The following is a 15123-nucleotide window of genomic DNA, read 5'->3' as shown; positions in this document are numbered from 1 at the left end:
GAAAGGAATCACAAGAGTAATCCGATTATTTTTGGAAGTACTACAATTACTTTTTACCGTCACTATTTTTCCCTCTTATCTTTAATAGTCACCCTTTGTGTCTACAAGATTTCAACACAATAATTCTCAAACCCTGCGTTCCACATGAGGGTGATAGAGAAATATTGGTGAATTAAAAAGATAAGTGGTTCATAATTCAGTGATTATAATCCAGTAATGGAGTACGAAATACCCGTTTTCAAACCTGGAGGAAAATGTGTCCTTTTGAGAATCTGAATAAAGCGAAAAAGTAATGGTTAGTTTTCCAAGTAATGGCGAAATATTTTCCTTCCAAAATAATCGAGTAATATAATTGAATACTTTTAAAGCGAGAGTAATTGTAATGGATTACTTTTCCAGTCACGTGCAGAAGGCTGGTTAAATCTGCTTATATTGTACGGTCCATGCACAAACAAGACAGTAGCAGAAGGAATTCGGCTGAGTCAGTGTTTGAGGAAACAAACGATAGGAACCATATTTGCGTTAGCGGGATAAATCATGAACATTTGGCAGGAGTAGGAATGACGGCGGCCACATTTCAGTTGAAACTAATTGTAATGAAAAACTGAAAATTATATTCTATTTTCTTTCTAATAAATGCTTCTTTTTATATATGACATTGTATGGTTGCCTGTCATTTTTTTGTATTTTTATTATATACAACTTAAAGTTGTCATGAAAAGAAAATGTATCTGCCGGTCCTTAATTTTCTTATACTCATGAAATCATAGAGACGTGGATTTCGAAGTGTGACGCCGAAATATTGCATCTGCATTTTATAAAAATGTCTCGAAATCACTTTTTTTTTTTTCTTTTTACTTGTTGAAACGACGTGCGACACCCCTTGGCAACATTAGCAAAAAAAAAAAAAAAAAAAAAAAAACGTCATGATAACTATGTAAGAGGGTTCGACATATATTCAACTTTAATCTTCAAAACAATAAATTGGGAGGAATGAAACCATGCAGCTATTCAGTGGCGTTCTTATATTAATTGTACGCCAAAACATCACGTGATCGCGGTACACTTTCGGTTTCATACAGATCCAAGCATTGTGTCGTTTGGTAGCCCTCGAAACTATGCTGCTTGTCCCGTCGCGGCTTGCATTCACTGTAGAATACGGTTGTGGAACCTGAATATATGATTATAATTATAATAAAAAATCGAGTTAAGCAACATACACTTATATAACCCAACGGGATTCAAACGTGGAAGTTCGCGAAAACAGTTGGTAGGAGAAACGCGCGCGCGTGACAAGTTCACCATCTGCACATTCCTTTTCAGGTTGCTTATTTTGAAGGCTTGCCATAGGACGCAATATTTCGGTGTTTGCCGCGACCGGCCAGAGCGAGCTCTTTTTTTTTTTTATAGTTTTCTTTTTCGCAATTTTCCTCAGCAGTAACCTTCGCGTATATTTTCAGCCTTCTCGTCTTTTTTCTGCTAGCAGAACAGCACTTCTCTGGTCGAAGCGAGAACGTATTCGCAGCTCATCCTTCGATGATAGCATCAAGCTGCAGCCTGACCGGTCCAAGTTGGAAACGATTCTTCACAAACTCTCCTCTGTAGCACGACATACGGTAGCACAAACAACGTATACGGTGTCAGTGTACCGTTCGAAACCTAGAAGCTGACCTGATGTAATAGTTGGCGGTAGACCGGCGAGAGGTCGACGAGGTCGGCCAGCTTTCAATTATCAGGGCATAATATCGGACGTCAGATGTCATCTGTTCATTTGCGTGCGTGACGTCATTATGGTGCCGCTGTTGGAACGATATCCGGCGCTCTGGCTTCGCCCATAGACTCCAGTCTACGTGGGCGTCTTGCGCAGACAACAATAATTTTCAAAATGGTTACCTACGAGTAGAAGAAGATTGTGTTGGTGGGGAACAAGATTGAAGAAAGATTTATCATCTTGGGAGAAGACGACAAAGCCACATTTTTTCTTCTTGCGAGTTCAAAGATAGGGTTGTGCCGCCTTCGTCCAACATGACTGTTATTTCTTCGATTTTCGCAATTTTCGTTACCTATTGTGACATATTCATAGAATTGAGATGGAAGCTCCCAGAGAAACCGAAATTACCTTTTTCGCGCTACTAAATGAAGCCAGACGGTAAAAAGAATGAACGTGGGTTACTTTAAGGGCGCCGTGAAACGATTTTTCTACTTTCGCTAGATACTATTCAAGATCACTCCCTAACGTTAATAGCCGAATGAACTTGCCGTAGTTTTTCTTTCTAAGCAATTGCAGGCGGCAAATAAATTCGAGAAATATGAGAAATATGGGTCAAAACAAAATACGCTACAGTAACAACCAGGTAAGTGCATTAATTTATCTGGTCTACATCAGTCCATTACGGTTGGTTAATCATTGCATGTAGCCCCAGCTGCTTGCGCGACTGACTGAAGATTTTGCTTTCTACCGAGACCTAGCTCCCCGTTTTGCCGCAACGCCTCATATTGCTAGTTTTTCCATACCACGGTGGAGGCTACAGCTGCACCATGCTAGCCCGGCCTGACCCGATTACCTCCAACGGTGACGTCACGGGAGGAGAGCTCCGGCCTTGATTCTAGGAAGTATTGTATGAGGATGCTGTAAGGGACTGAGAAATAAGGGTACGTCGGAAGTAAAAGTTTAAAAAAATTAAGATTTTTACAACTCCCGGTAATGCCGAATCAGAGCGCAGCTCTTGATGAACAGGCGGGGAGGGTACTGAAGGAGGGTATGCCCCTCCCCCTTTTCCGTACCCTCTCCTCCTCCCCTCCTACTTTCCTCCTCCTTCCCCTCCCCCTCCTCATTTTCTCCTCCTCTCCCTCCTCCTCCCTCTCCCCCCCTCCTCAGCCCTCCTCCCCCTCTCTCCTCATGCCCTAGTGACCCTCGTGACGTCACTCGTGAAGGCCTTGTGAAGGTCGTGACTTTCATGAGTGAATGTCACTTAAAGGTCGTGACCTTCACGAGTGACGGTGACGTCACTCGTAGCACTCGTGACCATCGTGATGTCACTTGTGTCCCTCCCAACCCTGGTGACGTCACGCGTCACGTCATGGGTTACGTCATTATGCGAAACGTCCCGTGATGGAACGCGCGGGTCACTAGTTGCGTCACTGGGAAACCTCGTGACGTCGCTGGGACCCTGGTAACGTCACTCGTGACCATCGTGACCCGCGCGTTGCATTATTAGACGTTTCCACTAATAACGTCGCTCGTGGCCGTCGTGACGTCACTTGTAACTCTCGTGACCCTCGTGACGTCATTATGGGAAACGTCTCATAATGCAACGCGCGGGTCACGAGTGAGACCCGCGCGTTGCATTATCCCGTGCAAAAATGGTTTGTGGCCGTCTAGGAAAATTCTATGGCAGATTATGACTTCCTATGACCCTCCATGGTCGGCCATAGAAATCCATAAATGCAACTGCAGTCAGCCATAGAAAAATATATGGCCCTGTGACTAAAGACTGGGCGGCAATGAATTTTCTTAAGCCGCTTATGAAAAATTCTATCGCCACGATTCTAAAAACTGGGAACCAATAAATTGTCTTTACTCGTCTACAAAAAAATTTATGGCCCTGAGTCTAAAAACCTCCGCGGCCGCCGTGAACATGTTAGGCGGTGAAGGTATCTTGAGGGCTTGGTTGCCGTCACCTAGAGCGGTCTCACTACTACGGTAAATACAGCGGAGGCCATAACGGACTGCGTATGGAGTTGCGGGAATGACTAAACGATCTACTAAAACTCTCAAGACGGACTTTTTAACTTTCTCACTTGGGCAACTTGATGTTTTCAAGCGGTTGCATTATGTCACTGAAGACAGTCGAATTTTAGTCGTCCGCTGCGATACCAGTCATGGTTTGTGGGTGTTTATCACTCCCGGCACTTACTTTTTATAGGAAAAACGCTCCAGGTTAGAAAATTAAAACAATACTAAATTTCTGTTATACCGATGACAACGCATGACCCAAGGTATGTTGTCTGCTGTTGCAACGCTTCTTTAAAACCAGTGATATTGTTTGTATGAAAAATTCATTGAAATATTTATGCAACAATTAAATCATTTATTACCCAAAAACTGAAAATAGATTACACTGGCACTGAACACAGCAATAATGCAATAGCTTGATTACAACGTTCAGCATTAGTGTACTACATTTCAACACTGCATTGTCAACATGATTCATCAAACTTATTAAATAGATAAATATTAAATTTTAGTTAATTAGCCTAATGATCTGGATTTTCGTTGCTCAGGGTATTAGGGGCAATTCCAAGAGAAAATTACAAATAATGTATTAAGTACGAGTCATCTCTGCTCCGCCTCTCCGTGTTTATACGACAAATGATGGCAGTCACCGGAAAAGTCGTATTCTAAAATAAGACTGCCTATTTATAGAGCTAGTGCGAACCTAGCGTACGTAGAGAGGGGGTGGGGGTTCAGTGTCGCTGCGTTGCTGCTGTTGGTGGGGGGTGGTCTGGTTGTGTTTTGTGTATTCTGTGTGTTCAGTGATGTACGTGCATCTACCAGGTAACAGTGTTCAAAAGTCGGAGGAACTGACCATATAAATCGCTAAAGGCATCAAAAGAAAAGCCATAGGCAGCTATAGCGTGCAAGCTACACTCGAACTCAACTCTGTTACGTCACGGCGCGGTGGTGGCGCGTCAGGCGCACTTCCGGTCTGGGGCTGTGGGCGGAAGTCCCCATGTAAGACTTGTATTCCTGCGTTGTTTTGAAAGGAAACAGAAAAAAAACCTGCCTTCTCGTCAAAAGGCCGCGACTGGGGCTGTGCCAGAAGAGTCGAGAAGGTTTGAAGGTCAGTTTTCATGTGCTCGGTTCGTCCGAGAACGTTGATATGTGCCGTGAAAAGGGAAAACCAGACGCCGTCGGACCACGATTGCTTAGGCGGGAAGCACTTTGAGTTGAATTCACGGATATTGTGTCCATCAGATTTATTTGTTTTGTTCCAACATGAACGCCGGAAAACCGTCAAGTTGTACGGACCACCTGTGGACTACGTTCAGTTCGTCTTCAAGTTCAAACGGCCGCCTGATCGTTCGAAATGTCGTCTGCTCTTTCAAACGCTTCTGCTTGTCGTCTGCTCTTTTAGACGACATCGGCCCGTAAACCAAATGTTGGCCCGGTACTTGCGATAACGAATAAGTGCATGCCTCAAAAGACTTAGGTTTGAAGGTTGGTAAGCAGGCTCAAGGTAAACAGTAGATACAAGGAGATGTTGTTGATTGTTACCAGTGGCCATCACAAACTTGTTATGCCTGATTCATTTGGTCCGATTCTGCTTGCGATGTTCAGTGTTGACGTCGACCATCTCAGCTACGGTTCACGCTTTTGCAGCCCGAGTGACGTCGCGACTGAAAATTGAGAGTGAAATCTCATCATGCGAATCAGGCTCTAAAGCGTGTTTCACATGAAGTGATTTTGGCACTAGAGCGGCGCGATTTCTGCCGTCGCGGCGGTCGTACCGCTCAACCGCTGGTGCTGGCCAGAGCGCCGCGACGGCAGAAATCGCGCCGCTCTAGGGCCAAATCCGCTGCATGTGAAACACGCTTAACGTGCATTCTGCGGCGTCCACGCGGCATGAATCGCCGCATGTAACATTATTCACGCGACCTTTTGCAATGTAACGAGCCTTGGTCATTTCGCTGAGGCCGCTCAAGTAGTCAGACGTTCCCAGGAAGACGTAGAATCAACAATTCGAACGCAGAAAAGGGCAGGGGGTCTCATATTGACGCCGACAACCTCGCATTTCAATGGTTTGTTTCTGGGCGACGGCGAGCTTCTTGCCCACACTCCATCGCGAATGCGCGGCGCCGGTGCTGTCCGCTAGGGGCGCTCGGGTTTGTTTGTAAACATGAGTTGGTCTATAGAGAGCCACAGGACGACCCAGGACACGTAAGAAGCTAGAAATGGATAAAGCAACCAAAGAAAAATATATAGATCGCTAAAGTAACCAAAGGAAGATCTATAGACAGCTATAGCATGTCGGGCTAAGAAAGCTGTTGAATAAGCTATATACAAGTTTTTTATCAGCTATTAAAAAGGCTAAAAAGCGCTATGGCTGGACAGTGATGGGAGCAGAGACAAAACTAAAGAGGCCCATAAAGGCGACCATAAAAATACTACAGACAACAATAAAAAATTCTATAGCCAATTGGGCCAAATAGCTAATGCCGACCACACAAAGAATTTTCTGTAACCGACCATAGGACATTTTTGTAAGGGATGGGAAGTTTCTCATAATGCTACGCGCGGATATGTCGACGCCGACGACGACGCGGACGCCGACGGCGTCAGCAACGGTGACGCCGCTCAAGCCGGAAACGGGCGCCTAAGAGCTGCGCTCTAAAACGAAATGTACGTCGTTTTGTTTTTTAAGAAGTGTCCAAGAATCTAAGGGCGCTACCGCCCTTTTATCATTCTGCCCTCCCCGCCATTTGGCGGCCTGCTCTGGCGTCGAAGGCGCAGTATTTTTACCACTTATAGGGGGCTATGCCACCAGCCATATTTCCACAAACTCATGTTTTCGACAAAAAAAAAAACAACGTAATCTATCGTTACGTATAAAACGCTCATTCATTTTTGGAGCACAGGAATAAATATACCTACCCACTAAATCTCTTTTCGGTCCAATGTCCATGGAGTTCCAGTTAAAACTCGCGTTAGAGGGCCAAAGAGTGTAGCCTTCGTGGTGCTTGGAAGTGAGAACAACATACCTGTAACAAGAGTCGACCATAAATCCAACAATGAGACTTCCAAAAAAGCTTAAGCTTCCGCGTGCTCTGCAAAACTTTGCTAAACATATAAAATAGAGCAAAAAAGAAAAGGACAAGAAGTATACAAGACAAGCCCTAACTTTCAACTAGTTTTACTGAGGAAAGGCAAAGCTTATATACACACCACGGGCGACCGCCCTACAAAAAATGAAGGAGTTTAAAAGAAAGGTCCCAACGAGGCAGAGAACAAGAAGACCAGAAGTTATTTCGTACATCCACAAAGTTGCTCACTATCTGAAGAACGTTGCAAGCAAGTACGATGTTCCGGTGGTGTTCTCTGCCCCAAAAAAGTGGGCTAGGTTGTGCTCCCGCATTTTTGATGAGAAGGCAAAGAGGCTATGTGATAAGAAACACGTTACCCCTCACGTACACTGCGCAGTGGGTGTGGTCTACGAAATCCCACTGAGTTGCTGTAGGTATACATCGGCCAGACGGGGCGGCGCATGAATGACCGAGCACGGGAGCTCGCACTATCAGCACAAAATAAATATGGCTCGCATTTCCCTATACATTCCAACACGTGATGCTGTGGTCCGTGACTTCAGCAGATAAGAATTCTAGGGAGAAGCCATGAGACGGTCACTCGTGAGCTATTGGAGGCATTCTTTATAAACAAAAAGAAGAGGGGCGGCATGTGTTAGCGACACTTCTATTGTGCTGCATAGAAATTAATTTCCGTTTTTCAATGATCGGCTACTAAATTGATCAACCTTTATGTGTTGCTGCTTCGCCTGTGGTGTGTATATATGCTTCGCTTTTTCTCAGTAAACCTAGTTGAAAGTTGTCGCTTGTCCTGTATACTTCTTGTGCTTGTCTTTTTCGGGGTATTTTATATGTTTACGTAAGATGAACCAACTAGCCCAACAACGTACCCTACTCAAACTTAATTCGTTCGCCCCACAAGACATACGACCGTTGCATTCCTCTGCGTCTCAGTGTTTTCTGCCAACGGCCATCGAATGGTTCATGCTTTGCGTGTAGTCTCGCAACCTCTTCGCTTCTATCTACACAGAAACCAGTGCACTCCCCCTCCATGGCTTGCTGTTTCCCAAAATGCGACGCGCACAGCGTTACGTGCAGTAATTTGCGAAAGTGGCCTGATAATTATGATAGCTACCACAAAAATACAGGGGGCGTTATTGTCTGAACGTGGATTCTAAACATTCCATCTGGGCCAATTTGGTCAACCTCAATCCGTAGATAAAATGCAAATATCCGTTGATTTCCGAGTTTCATTTTCACTGGAGCTGAAATTACTAACTCTTGGGGCTCTAAACTCATTAAAGACAAAGTGGGGGACAAAGCTAACAGAGCGCCTTGATTGCATTCTCGCGACAATGACGCCGTACTTTTGTCGCCGAAGTCAAATTGGCGCGCCCCGCCAACTTTCGGTTTCAATTGTGTGTTTCACGAGTTCAGTGGCACTGGCGTCAGAAAAGATGACGAACTTAAGTTTGGGATAAGGCCTTATTTAAAGGTGGAATAAAGGAATGAAGCGTGCATCTATCGACTCACGATGTAAGTTATTTTATGCAGTTTTCAGTCATTTCACGCTAGATTTCCTTGCTTTAATCGCGGAGGCGGAATATCGAACGTTTGGCCTATATTTTGTTCGCAATATTACCGCTTGTGAAATACGGGGTGGCGGGGCAACGGTGGCAGTGTTGATGTAGACATTTCCTAGATTCTCCTAACGAGCGAAGTTTATATACGGAACTAATTAAAGTGGCGATGTAGGCGAGCTGGTTCATGACTATGGATGAGGTGTATAGACCTTTGTCCGGAAGTGCTCTTTTTAGCCTCGTCCGCAAGGAGCAAAAGCGAACAATGATCTCGAACCGAGACGCTCACGGGGAGGGGGGGCTGCGTCGGCCTGCGCCGCCGGTTCCTGTTGAGGGCTTCTTCGCTGGTGTGCCGACTGCCGTTTCGCCGGCATCGGTCCTGTTTACCGCGGTATGTGAGTATAGTGCCCGTAATGTGAGAGCCGTGTGTCCATACGCCACTTTGCCGTTGTTGGTTTTCATCTAGCCGAGCCAGAAAACATCTCGCGACGAGTTGACCGCGCCGCGAGTGACGAAGAAGCAAACATGGCGACGGTTTGTGCGATTGCTTTGGTGGCTCCGGTGTTGAGTGTCTTCAACGTCCTCGTGAGAAGGTTCCCCTGCTCTTCGAAGTTATTGCAAGCACCACGAAAGATGTGGAATCATCGTCTCAACTACAAATAAGCAGGCCTTCACGAGCAACAACGGTGCCGAGCAGGCGCTCGGCACATTTGTGTCAGGCTCACGCAGCCAGCGGCACAGTTGTGTTGGTTGTGTCGTCAGATGTTCAACAACGCCGAGGTATTTTCATTTATCATTTGGAATGGCTTCAAGAGTGGGAAATTAATCTATTTCGCGGATTGTTAACGCCGAGGCGAGTGCCCTCCGTTGCAGCGCCGTCGTCGCGCAAAGTGCAGAGAAAAGCGGGTGGCGATGGCGGCGGTGCTCTTTGATCTTGCGCCGTCGGGTTCATGAAGTCCGGAGTAAACGTACGTACGTGCGTCTGCTGGATCGGTGTTTTGGACTTCCTCAAAACTCTTTCTCACGCGCATTTTCCTTGTGAAGCTTAGTAGCTCATTACACCTCATCGTCGACTGCGCTCATTTGACTACGACGGACGAGCCTGCGTGATGTGAATTTCACTGCCCAAGATCCATGGTGTGCTGTAACGAGGGCTAATAAAATATCACCGCGAACTTCTGAACAAACGAGTCGAAGTTTCGTCTGCTATCATAACTGATCGCCTGTCACAATATTAATCAGTAGCGTTCCTAGACTCCGCCCCCACAGGCACCGTGCTTCGTTGCCCGATAGTAAGTGTCTCCTGGTACCTCGTAGAATTCCAGCTCCCACTTCAAGTAAGTACCATCCTTTAGAACTGGCAATTAATAGTTTCGAACCCAGACGCTCGCAGTGTGTGTGTGTGGGTGGGGGTGGGGGGGTGGGGGGGGGGGGGGGGACGGGACGCGGGACGCGTGCTAACATACTCGGAGCCCTCGTTTACGCCGCTTCGCAGCTGCAGACAAGGCGCCACATTACAAAAGAAAGCTAATCCGAGCTGTCTATGTAACTAAACCCATTCGCTAGTCATTCGATGAAACGTCGTGGTCTCGTTTTCATTCGCTAAAACTGCGTTCGATCAAGTGAACGCCTCCCACTTATTTCGGCTCGGCAGAGCCGCGCTGCCGCAGAAAGGCAAGCAGATCGCGAAAATTGGTCTCAAACGTGCCACGAATGTAATGTCGTATACAAGAAGCCAACAATCAAGCATTTGAAAGCTACAAAAAAGCGGTAGCGAAATATTTACTACGCAATGAAGCCGGACTGAAACGCGGATGTCAAGGGTCAGCAGACACCGAGAACATCTAACAAGAAAGGTTTTCCCTTATTTTCCTTAATCGAGATGGGTTCTCGAATGTTCACGACATCTTGCCTGTTGAAGAACGGGCCGCAGAAGCTTCTGGTGAAGACATCTTTCACGATGTGTCGGTGCATTCGGACAGCCTGCCGCATCCAGCTACCCAAAGCAACGCCGCCAACGCAGCCCCCCCTCCCTGCCTGCCAGTTCTTTCCGCGTGGTGGCGCGAGCGTAGATAAACATGGCGGCGCCCCGGAATTGGCGCGGACACTGGTCTATAGGGGCCACAAAAAAACGTAGACGGAGAGAATAACACAAGACGAGCGCTAAAATAAACACTCGTCTTGTAATAAAAAATCGGCTCAAGCAGCAAAAAAACAACACAAGAAGTGAAATGTACTTTATAAGGTGACGCCAGTGTTCAAACGCATAAATAAGATAAACTTCCTTTTAGTGCAAAAAATTGAGGCCTGGCTTACGCAGTTCCAGTGGCACGCCTTTTCTATTGCATATGCTTCCAGCACCTCTATTGCTACGTTATCGTGGCCCCTACCAATGATGCAAGCATTATGTACTACGTTAGGGTGACATATATGCAGTCCCGATAACAATTAAGTGTTCGCCCGTCGTTTACCGACAGGTATTGCTCGCGAATCCGTTCATTGACGCATCAGCCTGTTTGGCCAATGTGAACCTGGTCGCGTGACAAAGGGATTATGCAAACAAAGACGACGGCGCAGTCCACAAACATCTTTGAGTGTTTGACAGCACACGGAAGCCTATGTTTGGTTACTTTATATATTCGCGGCCATAGTTGTGCCAACCTGCGTGGTGTCGAGAATACAGGTCACCCAACACTTGCACAAGGCATCACACAACCTAAAGCGGGTGACGCAACATTTTAATGTACCGCTTGTATTCGCGAATAAATTATACCACAGATAGGCTTCTAAGTGCTGTCAAACACGCAAATAAGTCTCTGGACTGCGCCATGGGCGTTGTTTGTTTGCAAAATTCCTTTGTTGTGCGGCCGGGTTCACATCGGCCAAACAGGTCGATCTGTCATATCAAGGAATGCGCCAGCATGACCTGCCACTGCGGTCAGCGACAGGATGACATTTACATATTCATTGTCGGGATGCCTGTGTCACCCTGACGTCCATAGAGTCTTGAGCCTATCTCAAATGCGCTAATTGAAAAACTGTATTTCAAATACATTCGGTATACTTTTTGGTTTTTTGTAAATACATTTGACGGAGAGTGTTTGCTAATCTATCCTACTGGGTTTTTTTTTCTTTTATTATCTAGTAATGATCAACTCCAATGACATGTTTTAGCGCTCGAAATGTGTCGCTAGAATATTTTTCGGGAATAGGAATCCGCACACCCCAAGGAAAAGCTGAACCGTAGCGAACTTGGACCGCAAATGACTGAACACAAAAAAAAAAGAAAAACAAGACACGAACATACGAGCTCAAAATACCAACATCCACAAAACAAAAAAAAAAAGAAGAAAATAAGGAAATATTAAAAGCAGACCTAATACCTTTTTTTATTATTACGGTATCAAGAGATGCGGAAGTACTTTCGAAGTTAATTGAATTTCATTTCTAAGCATTTGTGATCTACTCAAGATATTTTGTGCTGAAAGTAACTTGATTACGACTCTAAATACTTTCTGAAGCTAGTTTAGTTACTTTTGGTGAGTATGTTGTCCAAAACTTCTTCCAAAAAAAAGTCTTGCATCATTTATAGGGGCAGCGATAAAGTGGCAGGAGAGGTGCTGGAGCGGTGCTGCGTCAGTCAGCCCTCAATTGTTTTGCACTAAAAGAAGTTGATTTTATTGCTAAGTGTGAACGTGCGATTGCATACGTCACCTTTGACAGTTAATTTTGCTTTTTATAGATTTTTCTCTTCAGGAATTTATTTGTCAATAAAAGCACAGTTCTTAGTTGAGCGCTCGTCCTGCGATCTTCTCTCCGTCTTCGTCTCTCTGTGAGATATATTTAATATATTTACCTTATCTATATCTACGGCCCTGTGCACGGCACGAGTCGCCATACAATGTTGCTCATATCAAGCGAGATAATAAAAAAATTAAAAAAAATGTGCTGACATTAGGTTTTCACTGCAACAGAAGTTATTGGCGAGGTTGCACAATGGTGGTTTCGCAGCGGATCGCCGTCTGTGTACAGAGTGACGCACTATATTGCCACGCGCGTTGGCGAACAAGCGCGTGCATGGCCGAGTGATTACCACGCTTGACTTTCGCGCGGGAGCTGTAGGTTCAATTCCAGTCAGCGGACTGTCCTTTTATTTATTCTTTCGATTTGGCCTTCTCGTAAGTTTGAGAACATTTTCGTCTGATCGAGTTCCAAATATTCTACGTACCGAAAGTTCTACGCCGGATGATCCAGAAACCCACGAGGGTACATAAGGGACTCCGCAAGGCTAGAAGAGTCAGTCTCGCTCCAGCGATCGATCCTGCTGTTTTGCCGACATCGACGCCTGCGACGCTATTTTACTTTTCTTTTCTTTTGGGCGCAAGTTCGCCTCATTAAACGTTTAGTTTCTTTAGTTATTCTTCATCTCATAATTTCTCATTCGTGACAATATTTAGCAGGGAATCACAGTCTCACCTGACACTGTGACGCCACGCGAAGCTTTTTCCCCGTAAATTTAGCGTAGGTATTTTCTCGCTCAATTTAGCGAGGAATGTCTTACGTCATATGACGTCACATGACACTGTGACGACACGTGAAGCGTTTCCCAGTTACATTCATCGGAATAACGTCTCCGCTAGACATGCGAAAAAAATTGTTACGGTATAAGACAATGTGATGCCATATAACGATGTGACGTCACAATTACGTGACGTCACAGTGTTGCGTTACAGGATGTCACGTCACTGCAGAATTTCCCACTAATTTAGCGCGGAAATAACGTCGCGTGAGAATATAATCGTTGTGCCCTTGCCAAACTTAAATGGTGATAAATAAATATTCCCCTGGTGTTTTGCGTCCTCCAAGGAGTAGAGTAGATGGTTGGACTAGCTAGCTTAGGAACTTTGATTAAATTTTAGCGCTCAAAAACAAGGACAAAAAGACGAGAATCAACGCGCTGTGGTGTCTGATTCTCGTCTTTTTGTCCTTGTTTTTGAGCGCTAAAATCTATTCCAAGCTCCAAGGAGTGTGCGTCATCGTACTGCGCAGGCGCAGAAGTTGCGCGCAAGCGCAGTGCGAGGCCCCAAGATTCTTTGGAGACTCAAAACATTGGGGGCTTCTATTCTAAAGCTTACTAATCGAGAGTATAATTTCTAATAGAGGTGATACAGCGACCAGGCTGTCACCTCCCTTCATTTGAAACACACAGCAAGGAACGGACAATTTTTATTTTTCTCACGTGTCTGCTCAATGTGTAGCTCTGCGGGCCATATAAATGAAATAATTCGAAACTGAACTTTGCCAAAATTTAAAAGTGCCAGATTATTAGTCCCCTATCTTAGCCGCTAACAACACAAGAAGTCTGAAATATAATTGAATCAACATATTAGTCCAGTTCATTTTATATAAAAAAGTAGCCGTGTATGGTAATTTATTGTTTGTGAATGCCGTAAACAAACTTAAAACCACCTGTATTTTGTCGTGAAGACAAATCCCGTAGGACGCAAAATAACTTCTTTGTCTGGGAACGCACGTATGGCATCCTGGAGGTTACATTAGGAGCTCGGCGTGTTACTTACCATGCTAGGTTATGTCCCGCTCAATGTAGCGGGAGAACGTGCGTTTTGCCGTCATACATTTGTGCCCGGGGCAAGCCCCCTTCGCGAAACAGCGTCAACTGTCACTGTTATTTCCCGCTAAATATGGCGGGCCACACTATACACATACAGCGATCTGCTGTGAAATCTTGCCAATAACGGCTTTGCCGCGAAAGTCCTCTCGTGTTACTGTCCAGAAATAAGCGTACCGTGCGCCCGAGTCTTCGAAGATGCGGGCCCATTCCTTGGGGTCGAAGAACTCGCATGTGAAGTCCTTGGCGAAGGCCGGGTACGTGAATCCCGGGGGATAGTTGTCCTTCATGAACTGGGGCACCTTCTTGTTGGTGGGGGAGCCCTGGTCCATCCAGTACCACCAGAACCACTCGGATACGTAGCCGGGCACGGAGTAGACGCCCCAGTGCAGGAAAATGCCCACCTTGGCCTGGTCGTACCAGGCCGGCAGCGGACGGGCGTCCAGAGACTCCCAGGTTGGCTCGTACCTCGCCACCGCCGCCGAGGCCCACAGGTGCACTAACAGGACCACCGCGAGGAACCGACCTTGAAAAGAGACGACGCCGACGGTGCACTTTTCTTAAGGCGTGCTGCTCAACGGGGCCCCCTATCCGCGGCCTACGATCAACGAAAAGACCCTAATAGGCTCTTTCGTAAATTGAAGGCCGCGGATAGTGGGCCCTACGGGGACATGCTCGATCCGTGCTCGACGCCACGGCACAGGCTTCAACTAGCGACGCATACCTTTTGTGAACATTCTACGAAATATTTTTAATATGTTCTTTACTGTCCGAAACGCTTCAAGGCAAAGCGTCGGCCTATGAGGATCCTGAGATGGCGGATTGGAATCCCGGCCGAGGCGCCAGCAATCTGACGGATGATTGTCTTTAAAGCCGTTTTTGAGGTGCAACGAGTCGCGTAGAACTTGGCATTGCGCTGCGCCCACAGCCTCGTCGTTGACCCTAGTTTCGGCCCTCAATGGCGACGAGACAGTTTAATTAAAGCGTTGAAGCGGAGATCTCTCAAGAGTTGTTGAAGCCAGCATCAACCGAAATCAGATGAGACGCTACGCGCGGAAAGTGCCAGCAACCGGGTGCCATGGCAACAAGACACTCTTTCATTTTCATTTG

At 46.0% G+C, this 15123-nt stretch overlaps 1 protein-coding gene across 1 annotated transcript in view; it reads right to left on the bottom strand.

Annotated features, from left to right (window-relative positions):
* The window catches only part of LOC121837285 (alpha-L-fucosidase-like), a 44307-nt gene that overhangs the window by 481 nt on the left and 28703 nt on the right, over positions 1-15123 (bottom strand). The window contains exons 2-3 of the mRNA XM_042292871.1: positions 14191-14539; positions 6656-6762 (exon numbers count right to left, since the gene is read on the bottom strand). Of these exons, the coding sequence (XP_042148805.1) occupies positions 6656-6762; positions 14191-14539 (456 nt within the window). The remainder of the gene's footprint in view (positions 1-6655; positions 6763-14190; positions 14540-15123) is intronic.

This window comes from Ixodes scapularis, unplaced genomic scaffold (genome assembly GCF_016920785.2).
Source record: "Ixodes scapularis isolate PalLabHiFi unplaced genomic scaffold, ASM1692078v2 PGA_scaffold3__209_contigs__length_174095766, whole genome shotgun sequence".
In the NCBI taxonomy this organism is placed as follows: Eukaryota; Metazoa; Arthropoda; class Arachnida; order Ixodida; family Ixodidae; genus Ixodes; species Ixodes scapularis.
The sequence above is the reverse complement of the archived record's forward strand: the minus strand, read 5'-3'. Positions and strand labels throughout refer to the sequence as shown.